Genomic DNA, 22,762 nt, shown 5'->3' with positions numbered 1-22,762 from the left:
CTAGGACATGATAAGCACTGCTCAAATGCCCGTCACTGAAATACCCAAGCTGAGGCCGCTCTTCTGTTCCCTACCTTTTTGATAAAGCAAATATTTCCATTGACTCAATGTAGGTTTATTCAAATAAACAGAATGAAGACGGCGCCGGGGAGGGTGGGATAATCCTTACCAGAGCAAGTCCATCTGTGAACAAAGGAGTGCTGAAGCTCAGGTTCCTGCAGGCTCAACCCTGCAACCTTGGCATTCCCTGCTCTAATAACAGGCCACTCTCATCTGCAAAATACTCCACATCCACCAAAATATTTAAGATGCCATTTCCCCATCTCCAGCCCTTTCTCCTTCCTCCTGCTACTCCCTAGACACCTCCCACACCTCCATGCGGTCCCCACTGCCACAGCCTCCCCTCCCAGGAGCCCCAGCCAGTCCTGTGCCCCCCGCCAGGCCGGAGGCAGCCAGGGCCCGGCGGGGTTTTACGTGTGCTGAGCAACTGGTGCCTAAGGGGCTGAAGGGCAGGCATGCTCCCTGGCGCTGTCCTGCCCGGTTTGTGACTGCTGCCCTTTAGCAAAAGGGGAGGAAATTGGGCAGTGGACTGGAAAGCGATGGGGGACAGCGTGCAATAGCACCCCAGCCCCCCCTGACAGTTTGTGCTTAGGTATGAATCGCTGAGAACATTCAGTGTGAGAAAAACAGCTTAAAAAAAAGGAAGGCAACTTTCACTACAAGCAATTCTCCCCAGCAGATAACTGGAAACAGTGGGGGAAAAAAGGTGAGATGGCTGGTTTGGGGTGTTTCAGTTTTTAACAACGGACAGGCTTTCAATATAAAGAAGCATTATAGTACTAATCTTGGTCTTAACTGTGTTGCTTTTCTTTAACAGCTAAATAAATTAGACACACTCCTAGGACCTTCACCGATCATATGAAAGGAAAATGTTTATTGGAGTGATAAACAACCCTGATGTCTCTCATCAGGTAGGACTGGACAGAAGAGAGGAAGGAATAGAAAAATCATAGAGCCACAGAACTACTGGGATTGTAAAGGACCTCTGGAAGGACTCTGAAATGCCGAAATATTACAACTATAACTGAATGCAACACAAATGGCTGAATCTGGCTCAGAACTGCTGCTTCCTAAACGCACTTCTGTTTGCTGTTTATTTTGGTAGCGAGACCAGTGCCAATGTGGTTAAGGAGTGAGAAGGGTAAAAGTGTCATCCTAGTTGAACACTAAGTGCAGGACATGCAGCACACTGCTCAGCTCTGGTAGACGTTGCAGGGACTAGCAAATGCAACAAGACAGGCAAAAGCCAGAGAAGTCTGAATTTGTGGGCAGCTTCACCACCTCTTTATTATCAGCAGTTTCCAGACCGAGTCTTTGTCTGCCTGCCTTTGTAACCCCCTTCCCACCCACACACATTCCTTTCCAGCAACGCTGCTTTATTTGGCTTATCACTATCTTTTTGTTAAACCCACTTAATTGGTGCATTTAACTCTTTATATTCCTTAATAGTCCCTGGTTTACTGAAAAGGCAGTCATAGCCTCAAGTATTACATTTCAAAACAGCATCTAAATCGAGAAAGGTCTTGACAGTCCCAGTGTTTGACTGTGCTAGCTCCATCAACTCACATACACTTCATAAAACACCAGGCATGATAAGGCAAGCTGGACTTTATGAGCTGAGAAACTGTCCAAATCAAAGTCTGCGCTCAACCAGGGTATTCCAGAAGTCCCTTTTTCATAAGCTCCTTCAAGACAACAAAGCTGCATCCGCCTGCAATGAACTACAGGGCTTCTACTGCATCTATTGCAGACGAGGTGATCTTCATTGTGCTGCTCAAAGCCTGAGCAGTTTAGTTCACCATGTAGCTTATACCTGGTCTAATTTTCCATTGCCACATCTATCAGGAATCTAAGGAAGAAAATCCCAGGTGGGAGAGGTGTCAGCACAACCCCTAATGTCGATATGTCAGGAAGAAAAAAAAAAATCCTTTGGCAATTTGGTTTTATTCAGGAAAGTACTGTAAGCTTTACAAACACAAAAATGCACCAACCTCAGGGTACCATCAGCCACAACCACACTGGGAATTTTGTCAGTATAACACCACCCCCAGCTTTTAATAGTGTAGCCAGGGTCTGCCTAGACACTGTCAAAGGCAGCACGTAGCTTGGATACAGAACAGGAGGCTTTTTCCTTCTTGGTGTTTTTGCTGGGGGATTGGGGACAGGGGAAGGTTGTCTTTTAAGGGTTCTGCTCCACAAGAATTACTTTACTACAGAAAAAGAACTAGTAGACTTTGCTGGTCAAGCACCCTTCACTGCGAATGTAATACTAGGGGTAAAGCTGGGCCCAGTAGCCTGACGCCAAGGCATCAGCAGAAGAGCAAAAGGCTAGCCCAGCCAAAAGCAGGACCGTGCAAGGGTATAAGCACCTACATATCCTCTGCCGGGGGTTCTCTTGGTCAGAGCACAGCACTACTAACAGCTAGAAGAAACCTGTCGCACAGCTATAACCAAAAAGTAAAGGCTTTGCTTTATTCTCAAACCCATTTGTAACTTCTAGACGGGAACAGTAAAGCCCCTCTAAACACAGCCTGTGGGAGGAAAATCAGGAAAAAAAAAAACAAAACACAGCAAAATCTCCTGTAATGCCACATGTTCTCAATCCAGAAGACTGTTTTTCTGTGACGCCATGCTCTTGGGAGCAAGGCACCGAGCAGGGTGTCTCCCACAAGGCTTTGGCAGAGAGGAGGCTCCACAGCCTTCCCCTGCTGCCAGCAGCAAGGCCCCGCTTCCGCTGGTGAAAACAGCACGTTTCTGACATGGTAACAACAGGGGTTAAATTCCCAGCATGAACCGGGTGAGTTGTAGTTTTAACACGTTAACATGTTCTACCAGGGGAAAAGTTGAAGTATTTTTAGCATGGCCTGAGCGTTTCTCTGCACTGTTCTGGCCTTTTTTGGAATTTTTAACTCTGGAAACAAATACAATACCCTTTGCTATGGTCAAACACCACCTATTTTCTTTTATTGTTTGCCACAAAGAAGACTGCAAGTTGTACTTCCAAAGAATTAAAGGAGAAACATAAATCAGCTACTTTTGACACAGCTTTCCCCCTTCACAACACCAGACAGTTCACTTACTGTTTCCCTAATTCCTGCTCATGCCCCCCAGCCTTTCCTACTTACATGCTGCTTAGTTCCGATGAAATCTCAGTGGAGAAAACATTTTTCTTTGTTATGAAATTCAATCCCAAGTGTTGCTTGAAGGCATTGCCCCTTGCTCTCCTGTTTGAAATGGCGTGTGAGCACAGCAAGAGGGGTCAACAAAATACACTTGCAAACTGCATCACATGCAGCTGCCCTCAAGTCCTGCCCTTCACACAGCTACTCAGTCTGATTTCCAAGATACAACAGGGAGAAGCATTTGATGACAGTATGTTTGTTTCTATCACTTTAAAAACCCACAGCTGCATTATCCCCTCCACCGTGCTATGCTGGGGGCAAAGCCCAGCAAGTCCAGTTAGGCATAAAGGAGGAGATGGAGTTTAAGCACAAATGTAACAACAAAAATTGATGTAAAGCGAGTCTGAGGACTGAAAGGGGAATCACATGGAACGAAGGAGGGACTCTTCCCCTCTCCTTTTTTTTATCCCATTTCAAATAATACCCCATTCCTCCTCCCCTCTGCCTGGCACTAGCATAAGCATGCAACACAGCCATAAGGAACAGATGTCTGATAGTCCATGCTGCACACAGCTGCAATCAGTGTGCCAAGGGACTGGCAACATCCAGGCCACACACACAAGTCACTCCGGGAAACAAGACTCTTGAAAGGATTAATGATGAGAGAGGCTCCTGTGGCTGCAAACAGGAGACTGTGGTTGATCATCTGCTCCCAGCTGAAGGCAGAGGAGAACAAGCCTTTTGTTTGTCCTGGTTCTTCTCTTCCTCCTCTTCAGAGATTGCCATTACCACTGCTTCTGAAGTTGGGGAGGAGATGGGGTAGGGGGGCTGCACCTGGTGACTTGGATTCATCTCTCAGGCAGCAGGACGAAGAAGATAGCCTTGAGGAAGTGACCAAAGCTGCAAATAGCGGCCACGAGCCAGTGGGAGCGAAGGCTGGGGTCAGTATTCACCACGCATTTTGTGATGTCTGCCTAATGAGGAGGGAACAGAGATCGTCAGGAAGAGATGCCCAGAACCACATAAGCCACCGCTGCAGACTCTCCCAAGTCCCACAACCTGTGGCACTATGCCACCACTGCTGCAGCACCACTTTGCCACACTGTCAACAGCCACAAATGCTTGCTTTGACATTTCCACCAACTGCAAGTTATTAAATCAGGCTCAAGAGTTCTGTGAAACACACTTTCTGCGTCAACAGGGTGAAGTATCCCCCTTTTCAGCCACCCCCGAGGAAAGAAACACTACAAGAACATCGTCAAGCATTTTCCATGTTGAATAGCTAAATAAAAGAAACTTTCTTCCCCTTTTCAAAAGAGCTAGGAAGCCTTGGCAATATCAGCTCCTTTTCTGTAAAGCAAGATGCTTCGCAGAGGTTGTCCTGTTTAATATCAGCTCAAGTTGCTTGTACTTTTTCTCTTGCCTTAATGTTTTATTTGGAACTCATTCAAGCAAGCCAACCCCCGATTTAAATCTAAAGCAATGCAAGCTTTGTTTGTGGAAATATGTATGCTGGCAGAGATGCCTCCCAGACGCGTGGGCCAGATTTAAAGATCCCTTGGGCAGCTGGTTTCAAGTATTAACAAGAATAGAAGCTGGCCTGCAATGAATAAAAAATAACAACAATCCAGTAAATTCATGAAGACAGGATCTCAGCTGTCATTGGGAGGAGAAGGTGGAAAATATCTTGAGGGCAAAGTGAACAGGAGAGAGGTTGATAGAAAATTGCATCTTCTGGTGGGGGAAACAAACTAAAGTTCTGCCAGCAATGTAACTGAGTTTGTGGTTAAACTCCAGCCTAGGACAAGGAGATATGGACTGTAGTTCTGTAACAGAAGGCGCAACGTTAGCACATCAACTCAACGCGGTGTTCAGAAATGACTTCTGGGTGTGAACAAGAATCGGGTCACAAGGAAGACAAATATTCATCAGCCCCAAAACCTTTCTTTACAAGTTTAGCTTAGCAGTCTTCCAAGTTTGCCTTCTGACACAAATATCTCATTGACCAAGCAGAGGGAAGTCAGACTCTCAACCCTGAGACATTTCTCCAGTAAAACAGGACACAAGAGCTGCTGAATATTCCGATAATCTTTTCCAGTATTTCCACTTGTGCTCAAGACATGGGTGAGCCTTGGTAATAATTAGCAGAAAAGAAAAGGGGGACTGGAGGGACAAATCCCCATGTCTGGTTAGTGAGTACAGCTGCACTAAGCAACTCCACCATCATCTCCAGACCAAAGGTCTGTTGACAGCAGCCTCAACAGCCTCCCACACAGTTCCAGCAGTTCCTCCCTCATGAGGAAGTCTGAAAGGCTGGCGTGCTGAATCACCACGCACTGCTGTTCTCTGGGGAGCATTAGGAGATGTGGAGCCAGAATAACTGACAAGTAGAGACTGCAGAAGGAATGAAAACAGGCACGCAGGGATGGGAAGAAACAGGATGACAGGAGGAAGCTGAATCAGCACATGGGGTGCTCCTGAGGCTGAACATGAAGGTGTGGAAATGCTGCAGCCTATAGCTACAGAAGCACGAGCAAACGTAGCAAGCAGCCAAAATAGCACATAACAGAAGATGCTGCAGTGTGGTACTGGTGTTTATAGATGGAAGAAAGACTGTGTGTACTGTGCAAGAAAGTACAGTGGGTCTGCTTAAATGCTTTCAGTGACGGTTTAGCAAATTCACCCTATTTGAATTTGAAAAAAATATTAACTGATTCAGCCTGTCCAATTTGAGGGACCAGCACGAACCTAAAACAGTCATGTCAAGTTGTCTCTTCAGCCAAGAGAAGCCATGACATGCAAGTACCTGTCTGAACATGTATTCAGATATTATGGCAGCTGATCAGTAAGAAACTTAAACTTTGAAGGGCTTTAGTGCCTCACGTCAACCAGTATAAGGCTCAAATATGCACACTGGGTTGATTACAGCTGCAGAGGGTTAACTTCCAGATGAGAAAGTGTGAACTCCTTAAAGCTGTGCTATAATCTACCACAGGCAGTAACCTCACTGCAGCCAATGAAGAGGAGCTGCAGTCAGAAGCACTTAACGAATTTGTAAGGTGCTTGCTTAGATAAACAAAACTGCTTGGCTGTTTAACAATTGCCTTATCTATTGTTATCCAAATAAAGCATACCTGATAAGGCACTGGAATCGAAAATTTCAAAGCTCCTTAATAAAACAGGCCTTTGAGTCTTGTGAGGCACTGATAAACTGTTGCAATGACAGTTTGATCTTCACCTGTTAATTATCCAAACAAGTTCAAGTCCCATGTTCTTCTCTGTAGCAAATGTATGTAAATAAATAAATAAATCTTTCCATTCTACTGTAAAGCCACTACTGAGGCTGCAGACTCCCCTCAGGGAGAGACGATGCCTCAAAGGATTAAACATCTGTTGTTTCTCCTAAGAGGTTTGTTCTGGGTTAAGCTTTGGGGCAGTAGGGTCTTTCTCACCCTGTGGAAGCAGTACAGGAACCAACTGCTGAGTGGAGACTTTCAAATGCCTTTCCAAGGTCTGCACAGTGGCTTTTCTGAAACAGCTCAGAGCACGGTGGTTTCTCTTGGCAGCCGACGCGTAAGAGACGGGGGCCATGTGCACAGGGGAAACATGGACACTGTGCCAAGACAAACCAACCAGCTAGGTCAGGCAGCGGATGAAAGGGTCCCCACTACCGAGCTGTTTCGTCTGGCCCATTTGTGAACAAGGCTGGGAAATTTCATGCTGCAGTGCCTGGATCAAGAGGAAGAACATTCAGGGAAGCACAGCATAAGATGGCAAGAGGATTAGCAACCTTTCCCCAGACTGAAGGAACCACTTATTTCTAGAAAATATCTCCTTGTTGCAGCCCAAAATTGCTGATAAGGGTACTGGAGACATGCTGCAATCAGCAAAACCCAGCAGCTTTTACAATCATTTTGTTTGATCAGGGACAGGGAGACTGGCTTTCCTTTCTTAGGGCCAGATCCCAAGAGCAAGCAGTGTAGGTTCAACATCTCCAACAGAACCACGCTGGCCATCCCAAGAGGGAGGATCAGCAGAAGGAGCTAGCAGTGGGCAGGATTTATCTCATCAGCTGCAAAGAACCGCTTCTGGTCTGGGGATGGGTTTTGCGGCTTGTTTGCTATGCAACAAACTTTACAAAAATATCCGTCTGGAACTATCAAAACACCCTGTTTTCAACTCTAATAATGTCATACAAAAATTAAAACCAAGATGCTAACTTATCAGAATGTGCACATTTTACCAAGACAAAGAAAAAAAATAGTTGAAAACTAGGAGGAGCCATGTTCCTATGCAACTTTGCAATTTTATTGAAACTGGATTTTTTCCAAAGGAAAAATTGTCTCAGAGAATACATTTCAAGCAGCTCTACAGGTACGCAGTTTACATACGCCTCAAATGACACTGAGGCACGGATTTCACAGGCAGGAACAGTGCAACTTAAATCAGTCGCTTTCCCAGGATATCCTCTTCTCCTACCTCGGCACAATTATTTGCACAGACGCAAAATGTAACATATCAGGGCATTCAAATCAAAGGTTACTTTTCAGCCCAACCAAACAGTTCCCTGACTCAGTTGTCCCCAAGGTCACACAGTTTTAGAGAGGGAAGGGATGATTTAAGGTGGCAATGACACTTAGTAAATGTAAGGGATCCAAAATCAAAACAATGCTACATTATGGTGTAGGGGAGAACTTTGTAGAGTTGGGCTGATGGTTGGACTCGATGATCCTGAGGGTCTTTTCCAACCTGAATGATTCAGCTCCAGGTACACTTGGGAAGTCTCAGCATAGAGAAGCAGTGCTCAGTTTGGAAAAAGACATCCCCCTCTGCTGGGTCTCTGTGGAGCCTGGCCATTTTCTGCTGGCTCAGGAATAAATATCACCTCTTGGAAAGAAGGGAATTTGCTGCTGTGGTTCAGTCTGGAAAGAGTGCATGCCTTGGGAACAAGATGTCCCATGGGCTCAGTGGTGTCATATGGCATTATTTAGCTCCAGGCAGCATCTGCCAGGCAGTACACCAAAGTGCTTTTGGCTGCATCAGTCCGAGGAGTGTCTATATCCCTGTCAGAAAGGCACAGATATGCACATCCCCAGGCTGCCAACTGCTAACAGCAAACCAGTCATCTCAGTCTCCTGGGAGTCACTAAAACTTGTCTGGCTATTCCACAGCACCAAAGTAGAGCTCTTACTCCGAACCATCCTCCGCAGGAGCACTGTATTTCCCATTGGGTACAGAGAGAAACAAAGAAACCAGATGTTTAATGCCATATGATATGGAGCCACACTCCAACGCAGAGCAGCACTGTGCCTTACACACAGTCTCAGAGCAGGCCAGTGACAAAGCCAAGAGCCCTCCCGCTGTTGATGGGTTTATGAGTGCTCTACAAAGCCTGAGTGCACTACAATTTGAGCTACATCAAAAGGTATTCACGGAGCATCATCAGGATCAGGTCAGGTAATGGCACAAACTACCAGGTTTTAATATGCCTCTAAAATTCCTTACAGTAGCAAGTCATGTTAATATATTATTTCCCTTTGACTTAGGGAACTGTGGGGCAGGTGAAAGGGGAATTCAGTTGGCAGGCCTAATTTTTTTCATTTTCTAGAAAACAGCTGCCCAAGAGAATGACCCCTATTTACAATCTCCTGCTACAGCTGCCTGGCAGCTCCAGAGGTGCTCAGGTCAGGAACAGAAGAGGCCCTGGTGGTTCAGGACTGAATTAGTCTGGTACAGCTACACAGGAAGCTGAGGACCAGAATAGCTGATGTTATCGAGGACAGGACCACAAGGCAGTAACAGAGCTCTGTGGTGTCTAGCACAGGTGTAAGTAGGACAGGGCTGTGGAAGAGAATCTCATTCAATGTTTTTCTACATAAAGCTGCAGTGTGGGCACTCTCACTTTCATTAACTGGGATATTTTCTGGTCTGCATGTGTGGAAGCAAGCTTGATCAGACAGCACCTCTTACCCAGCCTCCTCTCCTTTTCAGCCATGCCACCAAGGTCTTGCGGACAAACTCTCCCAGGCAGTCTACGATGGTGTGAACCATGGCTGGCTGCGCGTGCCGCACACAGTCCACTGCCAGCCCCGCTGCCACCGCATAGAGAGACACCACCTTGCCCCATGTTATGCCTATGAAAAGAAGAAAGGTCATTCAGATTTACACACACACACACGTAGCTCAGTCTTGAATAATCAAAGGAAACAGCCCTCCTTTGTTACACATGCCTGTGTTGCACGCATGCAGCTCTGAGTTCAGGTGCAGCCGCAGTTGTGCATGTTCACCACCGCGGGGGAAAAATAGTACTGGGGACCAGGACTGGGGAAAACTCTCCACCAGGAGAAGCAGAATTAAATTATCTGACCTGGGCATACTTTGACCCTCATCAGCACTGGGAGCAGCACTTTGGAAAAAGCAGCCCAAAGGCATCATCAAAATGTGCACCACCATGGTTTATATTGCCATTAACTCTCAGCCACGCACATGCTTCACAGGAGATGATTGAATTCAAAGAGTTTGAGCAACCTGGGGTTTTTGTCACTGGCAAAACTCTTAAAGACCCTTAAACACCCCTGACAAAACATTCCTTTTTTTTTCTAGATCAGACCAGACTGTTCCAATGTGACACACAAAGCACACATGAGATAAGCATCTTCAGTCACTTGTACCATGACACAAGAGAAAAGTAGGGAGGCAAAGCTGCAGAGCCAAGAAGGTTGGCGTCCTCCTCGATATAAGGGGTATGGCTCAGTTTCCACCGGAAAACCAGGCAGCTTCAAGAATTTTGCCACGGCAATACAGGGACGGAGTGTCAGTCAGTTATCTAATCTCCCAGAAAACAGCCTTCCTTCTAGGCTGACTTGCCAGCAGCAAATGCTCCATGGAAGTTGTCCCAGCAGCAGTCATCTTCCTGTTAGTGCTAGCAATAAGTGCTTGAGCTCAGTTCTGGGTACCAGCCAATCTCCCTGGGTCTCCCCTGCACTTTACCAACACCACTAGGCATAAATCCACCAGGCTTAAACATTGGAGCCAGAAGTCCCTCATCAGGCTTTTATCAGGACCAGTGACCTGGAAATGCAACCCTTCTGCACCCATGCAGAACTACCACAGCACATGGTAGTGTGCCCATGGATTTCCTTTGGATCTGCTAGATAGTTGAATACTCCCCCTGACTTTATTATCTGGAGTAGCAGTATTTGACAAGCATGCTGTAAAGTATTTTACAGTGTTAGGTCTCTCCTAAATGTAGCCAGAAACCAGGTGAAGTTTCAATATTTAAAAAACACACAAAACCATTCTTGCTGGGTTGCAGTGAGAGAAAAGGTGAGAGGAAGGAAAGATTAGTTCAGTCACTAGATCTAAGGACCAGAGGGTCCTTAAACACAAGATCAGAAAACTGGATGTGCTCAGCAATCTATCGGCTAAGAAAGCAAACCTTCAAATAAAATTTATATGAAGTGAAGAGTTTCTCTCTTTCCTTCATCACACTCCCAGATCCCCAGGCACCCTGTCCCAGCTCTTTGGGATGGAACTCCAGACTCCTCACGCCTGTTTATGGTGCAGCAGAGCTCCCCACATTCCTTTACAATATGTGCAGGTTTCAGAGCATTCCCACTTAGTAGTGCCTCAAAAGGGACCCTCACACTAACACTTTTAGGAATTGCTTTCTTTTTCTTTTTAATAAAAGAGTACTCAATTTTAGAGAAACTATTCAAATGTCATCTACAGGAATGGCTTGTTAGACTGAAGAAAATCCATTCAGTGTTCCAAAAAGTCATTTTTCACTCATGACTGATGTAAGATCAAAGTCTACAGATGACCTTTTTGTGAGGCTCTGTAGCAACAGCAGTAGCTCAGTCTCTTGTGATACTCTGTCCTTCACCAGCACAATCTCCAAGATCAGAGTAAGTTATTAATATAGCTAAATTGGTGGTTATTCTATTTTATCTTCCAAGTAGGCTTTGCGGTGTCCCTTCCTCATAGCTGTCACTCAGGAAATTCACTGCCTGTGTGGTATTCACAATATTTATCTGTCTTTCTCACATTGCGTGTCACCGTGACAGCCAGCAGAACGAGTCAGAAAGAGGCTATGAAACCACATGAGAAAATAACAGAGAGCTTCTCCTGGCAAGAAAGGGACTGTCCCGTTGCAAGTTAATACCACTCCACCCAATGAAAGAGGCTTTAAGGTGTTACACCTTGTTGACCACAACCTCCTGGACCAGAGCCTCAGCTGGCTTATACACAGCTTTAGTTTTTACAGTTCATCCCTGCAGAAATGTGGCTCCTTGCACCTTGAGTTGCATGAACTAAAGTTACCCAAAATTCCAGGAAAGAGTTCACTGGCTTGTTCCCAAGCTTTTACTGACAGTGCTCTTTCTTAAATATCTGAAGCAGGTCCATTAAGCTTTGATACGTTTACATGGCAGTAACTAAGACTGACAGGGGGCTGAGGCCACCCTGGTAGAGAAAGACAGCTACGGTATTGATTAACTTTGTTTTAAACCCAAATTTCTCTTTCCAACAGAAGAAAAGTGTATCCACACCTATGAAAGATAAAGGCTCAACAGATCCATGATTTTCTTAATACACAGGAAAGCAGTTTGCTCTACAGTCATGTCAATCCAGGGGTCTCCTCCCAGGGAGGATGCAGCCCTGCAGCTCTAGCTTCCCTGCCAAGGTTGCTACATAGTGCTGCTTGCTGCAGGACTTGCACGGGGTGAACGCTTCCCAGCGCACAGGCAGAGCCCCTCTCCCTTTCACACAGACAGCAGAAAGAGGGCAAGTTTCTGGCTGACACTTACCGTGGTGATGGATGTGAAAGGCTCAGTGCTCACTTCCCATTATCCTCCTCTTTACAGAGCTTGCCTAGAAGGGTAAAACTAATCTTCCAGTCTGCTTTTCCTGTTACCAGCAGAGCTGGGCCAGGGGGGTGAGAAAGGAGGAAATCCCCTCCTGATTTCGTTGCATGGAAACTCCTATTGCCACTGCTGGAGGCAGAAGATGGACACAGCTGGCTGGGCTCCTCACTCAAGACAGCAGGGCACAGCTTAGGCTCTTGTTCACACAAGATGTTGTAGGGGAGCCCTGAAGCAAGCGAAGAGCAGACACCTCTAACAGCTGCTCTAGACCAAGGCTGGGCCATGCCTGTGGCTGGTCCCTCTGCCCCAGGAGAGCTCCAGCAGCCACCCAGCCCCAGGCAGGGCAAGGCAGGGAAACAGGCCACAGCAGCCCCCATCTGCACTTTTCCAAGACACCAGCTGCATTAACTTTTCTCTCTAGGACTCTAGGACTCCCTTGGCAGGGGAGCACAGCCTACAGGGAAGGCAGTCCCTCTGCCCCCTGAGATGTCCAGGCCAGGGTCAGGGTGACACTAGCTCGATAAGTCCCTCAGCATAAGCTGAAATTGTATCTGGCCAGTGCACATGAGCAGAGAAGACACAGTGTCTTGGTATAAATTCCTCAAAAGGTCTGGCTGCCGTCCACACTGGGTGAAACAGGCACTCATCACCAAGTGAGACAATCTATTCACAGCTTCCCACTGTGCAGACTGGCATGCACAGGAGCTAATGACAAGAGGGAATGGAAAGCCAGTCCAGAAAGGAGTGATCAAAACAGAGAAAGCTCTAAAACTTCTGCTTACAGAGACGGAACAAGAGGACACGGAAAAAGCTAAAGGCTGCTTAGAAAGCATTTTAAAAAATAAGAAATACAAGTTTCAGACTCAAGGCCAGTCATGGAGCTGAAGGTATGTAAACACTGGTGAGCCCAGGGGAAAAATGAATTAGCAGGAGAGGACTGCTCTTGAAAGTGTTCCTGCTGCATTTCAGCTTGCCTGCCCCAGGGGAGAGCTCAAGAAGCCATGACACATGACTATGCAGAGTCGCAGAGCACCACGCTATCCAAGGTTACTCAGATAAACTTCCCTCCTCTCCACTCGGCATCGAAGCCCAACTTGCAAATCAGACCTAAGAAAAACTTGATCAAGTGCTACATTTCAGCAGCTGGGAGAATACAGCCAGACACAATATACTTTCCTCTGGTGGAGAGAAAGAAGCCAAGAAGAATGTGCACAGGGCAGGAAGCTCAGCTCCTAAGTGATGAGGAAGCAGTGGGATGCATTTCTAACAACATTTGCTTCTGCAGGGAAAAGTACTTTCTCCTGAGAACTCATTAACCATGCATCCCCATTGTACAGGGTTCACTTCAGCCCAAGCACTCTGGATTAAAAACTGACGAGCACCTAAAACCAGGATGAAAGCTTTTAGAGATCCCTCTTACCGGCTGGAGGAAACTGTTTCCTTTAGGAAAGGAAAATGCATCTCCCTTTTCTTCTTCTGTTTTTCCACCAAGTGACCCCTTCCTTCTGGGATTTATTTTACCAGCTGATGTAAATGCCAGCTCAGCCAGGCCCCAATCCAAAGCCTGTTAAAGTCAGTGGAAAGTCTCCTGCTGGCTGCAGAGCTGCTTCGAACCACACACCAGAACCAGTGGTATTGTCACAGAGGTGATGCTGCTGCAGATCCTTCAACATCCAAAGCAGTCAGGGGTCTGCATCTCCACACAGACACACTCTCCTCACCCTGAATGACTAACATGTTGTATGGAAACAGGGAAGCAAAATACAGCTTGAGCCTTACCATGCTCTGTGACCTGCTCACTTTTTGCCTACATTCTCAGCTTAACCTTGCTGTAAATTGAGATTCAAGCTGTCTTTGATACACCAGAGTAAAGCCAAACCTGAGATAACTGGAATAGCAATGCTCTAAAGTTTAATATGGCACGCTGTGGGACCAGCAAGGATGCCAGCTGCCCTCGGTCTTGCCTTCTTGAAAGGTCCATCTAGGGCTCATGCTTAGTCAAGACTTGTGCACAGTGTGGACAGGAAGTGAGCATGGCCAGAGCTACAGTGTGAAGACTCAAAACCGACCAGACTGTGGAAGAAGGCCATGTAAAAGATTAAGGAGAAAAACTCTCTAGCAAGATAGGGTCAAAATCCCCCACTCCCTTGCTGGAAAAGCATTGCAAGTGACTAATAGGGCTACCCAGACTGTCCAGGCACTCCAGTGTCCAACTGTAGCTGTTTTCTTAATAAACTGGACAGTGAAAAACAGGCTGAGATGTAACTGTTGGTAATTGGCATGAAAACTCAGACTGCCCTTGAGTCTGGTTTCTTTTGCTCAATAAGAGACTCTTTCCTCTATGAAAAAAAATTAGGAATGAATGTCTGGCTGCCACAGCCAACCCTGATCCGTTGGATTTAGCATTAAATGCTGAGTCTTGAGACTGCAGTTGGGATCCAGGAATGTTAAAAATCAGCAGTCCCACTCCTCTGCCACTCAGCAGCCTTCTAGCAAGAGAAATTACAGTAATGAATTGATAAAAGCAGTTGAATATACAACCCCAGCTTCACACTCACAGGTTATCCTGTTAGCTGCTCTGAGGCATGGATAAGAAAGAAGAAAAAACAGAGCATACAGAGCACCAGGAAGGGTTGAATCCACCCCTGTGCAGCCAGTCAACTGCCAGCCATTTGTGCAGCATGGTGTTCCCAGATAAGGGGCAGCACTAACAACGGAGCTTGAGCCTGGGCTTCTACCATGTTTCCAAAGTCTCCAGCATTGCCAGCCACAAAGGGCTGAGTCCAGATCCCATTCTTACTACCCTGACAAGCCCAAGTTTAGAACCAAGAGTTACCAAGCTTTACTTTCAACAAAAACATTTTAAAAAATCCACACTTTTCACTTGACTCCTGAGCTGAGAAGTTGAAGAACATCAACAAAATGCAGATCTCAATGAATCTGTCAATATATATTGGTGAGAGCAGGACTCCCAGAAGCCAGCAGGGCTTTCTCTCAAACATCATGTTTATGCAGCATAGCAGCATACAGTCTGCTCTACCTGCCATCCACCTTTCTGGCTTAATTCCCTGTGTCACTTCAGCTTTGGAGGTGGGCTAGTTCTGATATAGTCAGCTATAGTAATCTAAGAAGATAACCTACTTACCTACAATGCCAATATGTGAGCCTGCAAACTTGACCTTCATTTTTCTGTAAGCCTTGATGCAAGTAAAACTCAGAACTAACTGACAAGACAGGGCACCTGCACCTTGAACACAGTCACACTCAGATATTCCTGCCATACTTGCCCAGCTCTTGCTCTTTGAGCCCATTTGGCCTCCCAAGCCAGCCCAGTGCAAGGGCAATCTGCCTTCCAGTCATGCTCCAAAAGGATGTCAAGGGCTGCAGTACTAGCCACAGAATCCAACTCCATCCATTTCCTATGACACAGCATCGATTTCCCTGATTCAGGGGAGTAAATCTGCCCTGCTCAACCTGCCTGAAGTCCTGCTTGAGCAGTCCCCCTCAGAGATCGATTTTATCACCTGTTGTGATTCTGGAGAGGATCTGTGCTCTCCGCCACAACACACTTCAGATCTGAAGTCCAGGACATCAGCACAGGGCTTCTCCTGGGTGTCAGTGGTTCCTGTGCAGTTCATATATATAAAGAAGCACAGTTGATTGCAAAGATTAAAAGGGTTTGAGTGAGGAAGACTATTTGAAAGTACAACAGAAACCCAGACTTCTATAGTAACTACTCCCACAGTAACAAGAATCACTGCCTCCTGTGACACACCCCACATCAATGTCACTGGATTCAGTGCTTTCACACTACTATGCTGCTAGCGAGTAGTTGTCTTGGGGTTTTTTTCCCTTTCTTTATGTTTTGTTTTGTTTTGTTTCTACTCTCTAACATCAACTGTCCCTTCCATGGACACCACCAGACATAGCAGAAAACCTACAAACGTGTCAGGACTTGCCTGACATAAATCTCCACGTAAAACATTTCTCTTTCCTCAATTCCCAGACTGCATTCCCAATTGCAGGCAGGGACTGTTTTCAGGAGAGGCTGAGGTTCCCTTGCAGGAATGCAGCGCAGGGTATATCTTTGTTTTTGACAACCTGGGACCAGTCAAACAGAAGAAGAACTAAGCAGTGAGAAAGTTCAAAGCACATGCTCGACCAGAACAGCTAGCATTGAGGGCCGAGACTCTCTGAGTATGAGAAGGGAGAAGCAGCAACTGGAAGCAGCAGGCTCCATTGCAGTTCTGGCTATTGCTGTGTGAAAGGAAGCCAGAAAGAGAGGAACTCCCTTGTGATGAGTTGGTTCTGGCTCCTAGCATCAGCAGCGTGAGCTGGAACAAGGGAGACTCCCATGTAATGAACCTTCTCCACTTGCCAATGGTGAGCAAAGGAGCTTGGAATGAATGACCTCCCCGTGCAATGATGTTACACCACCTCCTAACAAGGAAGGGCTGGAGATGTCTTCTAGAATGAACGAGAACCTGCCAGGAGGATGTAATAAAACAGGGCATTTCCCTGCCAGAACAACAGAGCACAGAGGAGCTCTCATTAAATCATTAAATCAGGGCATGCTGCCAAACTGCCCACAGCCCTTTTAGAAACCAGGCCCCACCTTGCAGGCTATCCCAGAAACATGCCTTCTCTGAAAGAGGTGGCTCCATCCTGTTCCTTTCTGCCCAGCCCTGTCTGCATATCTGTCAGGGCATAGTACCTGCAGTGAAAATCTGTGCAGCTACTGCCAGGAAGGCATCCGTCACCACTGTCTCCGAGTGCAGCGAGATGTTCAATTGGCGGGCAATGTTCCGGTAGACGTTGGGGCGAATGTATTCTAGCTCATCCCCTGGAAACAAACAGGCAGGAGTCAGCACAAAGAACACCAAGTTCTGCACTCACCATGTAGGAATTATAGCAGGGGCCACCCTGTGTATCCCTTCAGCCAAAGAGACTTAAGCCCAGCTACACCTTAGTTTAAACAGGCAGCGGTGTGCTTAGAGTCATTTAGATGCAAGCCCCTGCCACCTGCTTTCCTAATATCCTCTGTGCCTGGGACTTCTAAAGGGAGTGGGGACAGGCAATGGTCTTGTACCAGTGGTGTGGCCACAGTAATCCCTGATATAAATGATGTTCCCAGGCTGCCTGCCTGCCTTTCCTCCAACAGAGGAGATGGGCATCAGATAAGCAAAGCCATCTTTTTTTTTCAGAAGTGAGGAGGCATGTATGTCTACGTAAGGTTTTGACAGATATGCCCCTTCTCAACACCCCATCAGACTTGTACAAAAAAGCCTCAACATGAGAGCAACTCAAGAATGCTGGAGGTTCATGAAAGCCAAGGATCTGCCCAGAGCTGCACAACGTTAACTGAACAAGGAGACTATCAGCTCAGCTATTTTAGGCTCACACAGGCACTGAGTGACAATCTGGAGTTCTTTCTCTCTTCCAAATGGTTAAAGAGATGTTAATTCGCCTGGCTGACTCCTCAGCAACAAGGTTCCTGACACACACAGGCACGTGCTTTCACTTCCAGGTTGTTTTCTCCCCAACTGCAAAATGGTTGGAAGTGTTAGGCTAGCTTGAAGACCAAGATGGAAACACCAAGGACAAGCAGAGAATCTCCTCCCACACACAGGTTTGTGCTATGGAGCTTGGGCAACAGCAGTAAGGCTTTTCCTCTGTAGCAAAACAAACCATTTTTCAGCAGTAGAATTAATAAAGCCAGTTTCCAATGGATTTATCTCTCTAAAGGGGTTCACAGATACTTAATGAGGGTTGTAGAGCTGCTGTAGGAGCATTACAGAATGCAGACATTGCATGGACCAACACCCTTTGTGCATGGAGAGTCTTATTCCGTTTAGATTTAGGAGGGCACTCTGGAGCATCCAGGGGAAGAGGAGAGCTATGACAACAGCTTTACAACATGATCCAGATGACCTGCCTTAGTCAGAGGGCAATTGAGCCTCCTGAAAATTTCATTTAGACAGGGACTGAAAAGGAAGATGACACCTCAGTCAGGAGCTTGTTATAGAGTCATTAGCTACTGGACCTTAATTCATCTAACTGGGCACTCAGCACAGCACAGGCAAAGCCTAGCTCTACAAAATTCCACAGACAAGCTCTCTGGGCCCTTTGTGTGTGTGTGGTTGTCCCACACAGTCTGATGGCAAGAGGAAACCCTGTCAACACATGGTCAGCCCTGATATGAGGAAATATTACTTGCACTACTCAACAGCTGTTTTCTCCTTGCAGGGAAAACACAGGCTTTCCTGTAAATGTGAGGAAATGGGGATAGCCCTGCCTGTGGTTAGCTGAGAGGGAGGCATGAGAGGCTGGGATCAACACTTGGTAGCCTGCCACTGTTACAGCTTTTAAACAAGCAGTACCTGGAGGCCTGACATGAGATGAGGTTTCGGTTGGAGGCACACGTGCTGCTAAAGCGGGCCCTGCCCTGCAGCAAGGCACAGGGCAGCCAAGAGCATCGAGGAGAAGAAAAGCACAGGAAAGTAGTCCCAGGCTCATGGAGGCTCCCTGCCCCAGCAGCCCCAGGACCTCCAGAAGCACGTTACATTGGTGGCAGTCTTTGGTGTCCATGTTCAGATGCCTGACTGTGCACTTTGCAACATTTAAAGCAATTTCTGTGCTTCTTCTCCTTCCTCCAGTAACCATGGAGGAACAAGCGAGCAGCAGTGATGGTTCCCACATGCAGAAGCTCAGTGCAGAGGTGAAATAGCACTTGTCTGGGTCTTGGCCACAGAATAGAGGAGTTCAGATAAACCAGACCTCTGACACATACGACAGGTTGGTCTGGGGTGCCTCATTTGGCCATACATTAGGTTTTGCCACCTCTGACTCATTAATTGCACTAATTAGCTGCTAAGCCTCACTAAGCTGATGGGCTCTCACTCTCCAAGACTGCAACTGCATTGCCTGTGCCCAGCACCTCCGCTGACCCACCAGCCAGTTCACTGGACACTCTGTGGGCAAGAGGGCTAGGAAATACTCCAACTCTTCATCTTCACAGGCTTCTCGGCACTACCACAGAGAAAAAACTGGTCTGGCCTGTTGCACTGCTTAGTAAGCAGCTAAGGACTACTGTTCCTGGCAGGTGGCTGGATACCACTCAGCCTTGTACTGGTTATAGCAGCAAAGGGGAAAAGAAAAGGACAGGCCATGTAGCAGGCAGAGCTTCTGAACAAACAGGACTAAAACAACTCTTCATCCTAATAAGGAGGACTGCTTGCACTTCTTGTTGCATGGGTACCACATGGTGGTCTCCAAACAGACTTGCTGAGAGAAGGCGCCAAGTTCCCCGGACTATCAGCCAAATCCTTCCATCTGGACACAAATAAGTAACAGGAGAGTCATCCAGGAGACGCCTTCAGATCCAGTCTGCCACCTGCTTGCCCTTTAACATGCTTCTGGCCACCCACACAAGATCTGGTTGAAAGCAAACAAATCTCAACCCCCAACCGAGGCAGAGAAGAAATGGAGGACAAAAAGGCAGTGAGACTGACAGAAGAACAAAAAGGCAGTGAGATTGACAGAAGAACAAAAAAACCCCCAAAGACCAACAACCACCAGAAACAAAAGTAGAAGTCAAGTCAGCATAGGAGAGAAAACCTGACAAAGAATGAATGAAAAGAGTCAGTTAAAAGAAACATAGCTATGCCTTAAAAAGAAATCTGGGATAATATCAAACAGAAGTAGAAAGAAAGAGGAAAAAGTGGGGAGACCAGCCTGGTCCTGAGTTTGTTAGTCCTAGCTAAAGCTTACTTCACCAGACTTATTTGAACATTGGTGTAATTTAATCAGATGCAAATGCTAGTGGTAGTTTCCAAGCCAGATGTGAACTAATATACCAGCCTGCAGGCAAAGAGAGATGTTGGAAGCAACTTCCAAGAATGAGGATGTCAGGATCCCAAAAAACAAATGGCTAAACTTGAGCACACAGGAGGCTAAAACCTAAAGCAAAAGGCCATGCAGCCTTTTAGAGGGTGCTCTTGGCACAAGCACAACTCCAGAGCATGTCTTCATGTAGCAGCCTATAGGCATAACCTTCAAATTGCCCTCCCTGCAGCCACAATGGGGGGCTGCCTAGTTTGGACACTGAATGGCAGTGTGTGCCGGGCAACATCAGCCAACTCCTCCTTACTGCAACAAAAAGCAAGAAAACTTGCGTCTTGCTGAATGATTAAGGTAAGCAAATGAAAATTAAACACACTGTGTGTCAACACACAGACACCGAAAAGTGGCTTTTATAAAAGCTCCAACACACATGATCTAAGCAACAACCCCCAAATTGAATGTCCTTGCAGCCAGGAGAGTGACTGATGAAACCCAAATCTAGAGGTAGCAGTACTCTACTAGATGCCAGCTTGCATTGTGTCATGGCAGCCAGGTCACCTGCATCTGGAGAAAACACTGCAAGACTTGTTGAAATGCCAAGCTGAGAAAGACTACTGAAACTACTGTGAAAACTGTTACAGTCTGGAGTCTTACACAGATAGAATCAGTTTGCTGTTGGGCTTTCTTGAGCTGCATCATGCTTTTAACTTGTTACGAGTCCTTGGAAAAAAGTAGCTCTGCAGAAACACTGTGCTGAGCAGTGCTCCAAGAGACTGAAGAAATGCAAGTAAAGGAGCTGCCTAGCGCTGATCCACACAACCAAATCTAAATGCTCAAAGCAGAGAAGAAAAACTTCTGTATCATCACATGAAAAGTCTCTTGGCACTCATCAGCCCCAGAAACTTTAGTCTGGTCTGAATTGCTCTCTGTAGTTTCAGTTCCCTCCCATACCTGCAGGGACTTACCCAGTCGCAGCAGTATGGTGGACACCTCAGCCAGCTTACCGCCAGGCACTGGTGCGTTGTGCTCAGGTTTGCTCCAGCTGACACCTGCTCGAATTAGCCTCGAATTTATGTAGTCTCTGCAGAGAGCCTTGGCTTGGGACACAAGCTCCTTGTCAGTGGGAGACCTGTCAAAAACCTCCATCACCTCTGCAGCAAAGACTGAGGAACGGCGTAGTACTTCCATCCTTGGCTGCTGAACCCACACCTCAGCATACACTTGCTGGAAGGCTGAGCCGGTGCCTTAGATCAGAACCTGTAGGAGCTGTGTAGTAATCCTCTGGTCTCTTGGTTTGTCACAGCTCCCAGCAGTTCTTCTCAAAAGACCAGTTTTTCATTTTACCTGGTGAATAAAAGCATCTGTAAGTCCTCTAGCATTGCAAAGCTGTAAATCAGAAGCCCAAATAACCTTAGTTGCACTGAAGATAGTAGTATCACAGTGCATCTTACAGACAAGGAGCTAAGTCTTCTGTCTTTGCAGCATGACCCACAGAAGTGCTGCAGTTTTGAACTGTGAAGGTGTTTCCTCTTTTCCAGTTCAGATTCAGCAGTCCTAGAATTACCCTTCAGAGAGACTAGATGGTCAGGGCGTGGAAACAATTCATAGAATGTGTAGACAATCTCAGCTTGTTTCAATTAAACTGGAAAAAGCTGAATCCCAAATACCAGCTACAGTAACCTCAACCAGACGTCAACAGACATTCCAGCTCAGTAGGTCATGCATCTTTCTGAAGAAATGGCACTATTGCAAGAACAGGGGTACGAGAGCATCTGAAATGTCTCGATGGAGACAGTTTACTACATTCTCAGTTTAGGTTTCGGTTTTGCCACTCCTTCTCTTTTCCTTTCTTTTTTTTTTTTTTTTTTTTTTTCCCAAAACAATGTGCATACTATTTCTCAGTAACCTTTAGCAATAGCAGAGAGAGCAAAACACAAAAGCAGATTGTAAAAACGTTTTAATGTGTGTATGCCTAAAGAGAAAATTCAGATTTTCTTCAGAGGCACATGAATTAATCTGTTGATCTGACTTTTTAACCCAGTGCTGCTTTTGAAGTCAGTCAGACCAGTCTTTATTCAGATGTTAGCAATTTTTTTTCAGTCCCCGGTTTTAGACATCTACTTACAGCAACGATTTTCAAACAAAATAAAACCAGTTATTTTTGTTTGTCCCAATGAAAAATATATTTACCTCTCATGTTGCACTTTTTCCCCCTCAGTGATTTCATTTGGGTTTGGTTTCATGTTTCTTTGGAAGATCTGCATCAATGGACACCTGGTTTAAGGATTCATAGGATACTGTCACACTTCTCTGGAGAGCACCAGCCTTCTCTGCCGTGCTCTCCGCGGGGCTCACGCCAGCGCCTCCTCCTTCCCCATCTCTGTCAGCCTCATCCCGGCTGCACTCCACCGGGATCCTCGGGGCTTGCTCTGCTGCTTTTAAGGGACCCAGGCGGCAGAGGAAAGCTGCTCGCTGTAGCCTTGTAAGGAAGATGAAATACCGGGAGGTGGGGTTGCTAGAGCCAGAGAGCAACGCTTTCTCCTCCCCTTCTCTCTTAAGGACGTTCTCTGTTGTTCTGCTGCGGGCGCAGGGCCTTCATTCAAGGACCCGTCTTGGGGGATGAGAGTAGGAGCAGAATTTCTGGCCCAGGTCATCCCAGGTACAGACAGCGGTGAACACACTGCTGAAATAGGAATAGTTCCTGATGAAGTCTCACGGCAGATTTTGCAGAACTGATGTTTGCCAATCATTTTCAGAGGATAGCCGGGCTGGGGGGGCTGCAGATTGTTACACTTCAGTCATACCCGTCCAATCTGAAACGGTAGAGGTGATTAGCAAAGAGACCTACAGTCTGGTAGTGGGTTTGCTGATTGG

At 46.5% G+C, this 22,762-nt stretch overlaps 1 protein-coding gene across 3 annotated transcripts; it reads right to left on the bottom strand.

Annotated features, from left to right (window-relative positions):
* Positions 1-940: 940 nt before the first annotated feature.
* On the bottom strand, positions 941-22,452 carry BOK (BCL2 family apoptosis regulator BOK). 3 transcript variants are annotated; one of them, XM_074912430.1, is made up of 5 exons: positions 22,079-22,438; positions 20,854-21,232; positions 16,761-16,889; positions 9,153-9,316; positions 941-4,156 (listed from the first exon to the last, which is right to left on the bottom strand). In XM_074912430.1, exons 2-5 carry the CDS (start codon positions 21,074-21,076, stop codon positions 4,031-4,033), a joined length of 642 nt encoding a protein of 213 aa, XP_074768531.1. In that variant the 5' UTR covers positions 21,077-21,232; positions 22,079-22,438; the 3' UTR covers positions 941-4,030. The 3 variants fall into 3 exon arrangements, with proteins under 3 accessions (XP_074768531.1, XP_074768533.1, XP_074768532.1); XM_074912432.1 differs by having other exon boundaries at positions 4,047-4,156; positions 9,146-9,316; positions 22,079-22,449; XM_074912431.1 differs by lacking the exon at positions 941-4,156 and adding an exon at positions 7,512-8,397 and having other exon boundaries at positions 22,079-22,452.
* Between the last annotated feature and the right edge of the window lie 310 nt (positions 22,453-22,762).

Source organism: Athene noctua, chromosome 8 (genome assembly GCF_965140245.1).
Source record: "Athene noctua chromosome 8, bAthNoc1.hap1.1, whole genome shotgun sequence".
Lineage (NCBI taxonomy): Eukaryota > Metazoa > Chordata > Aves > Strigiformes > Strigidae > Athene > Athene noctua.
Note: the sequence above shows the minus strand (reverse complement) of the source record. Positions and strands in the feature narration are given on the sequence as shown.

Bases quoted from the DNA above. Each gene is read 5' to 3' on its own strand.
- BOK (XM_074912430.1), bottom strand. From the start codon at position 21,076: ATGGAAGTACTACGCCGTTCCTCAGTCTTTGCTGCAGAGGTGATGGAG. The intron at 9,317-16,760 runs GTACTATGCCCT...TTCTTTTCATAG, and splicing joins TGCACAGATTTTCACTGCAG to GCATAACATGGGGCAAGGTG. The intron at 4,157-9,152 runs GTAAGAGGTGCT...CCTCCTCATTAG, and splicing joins TGAAAAGGAGAGGAGGCTGG to GCAGACATCACAAAATGCGT.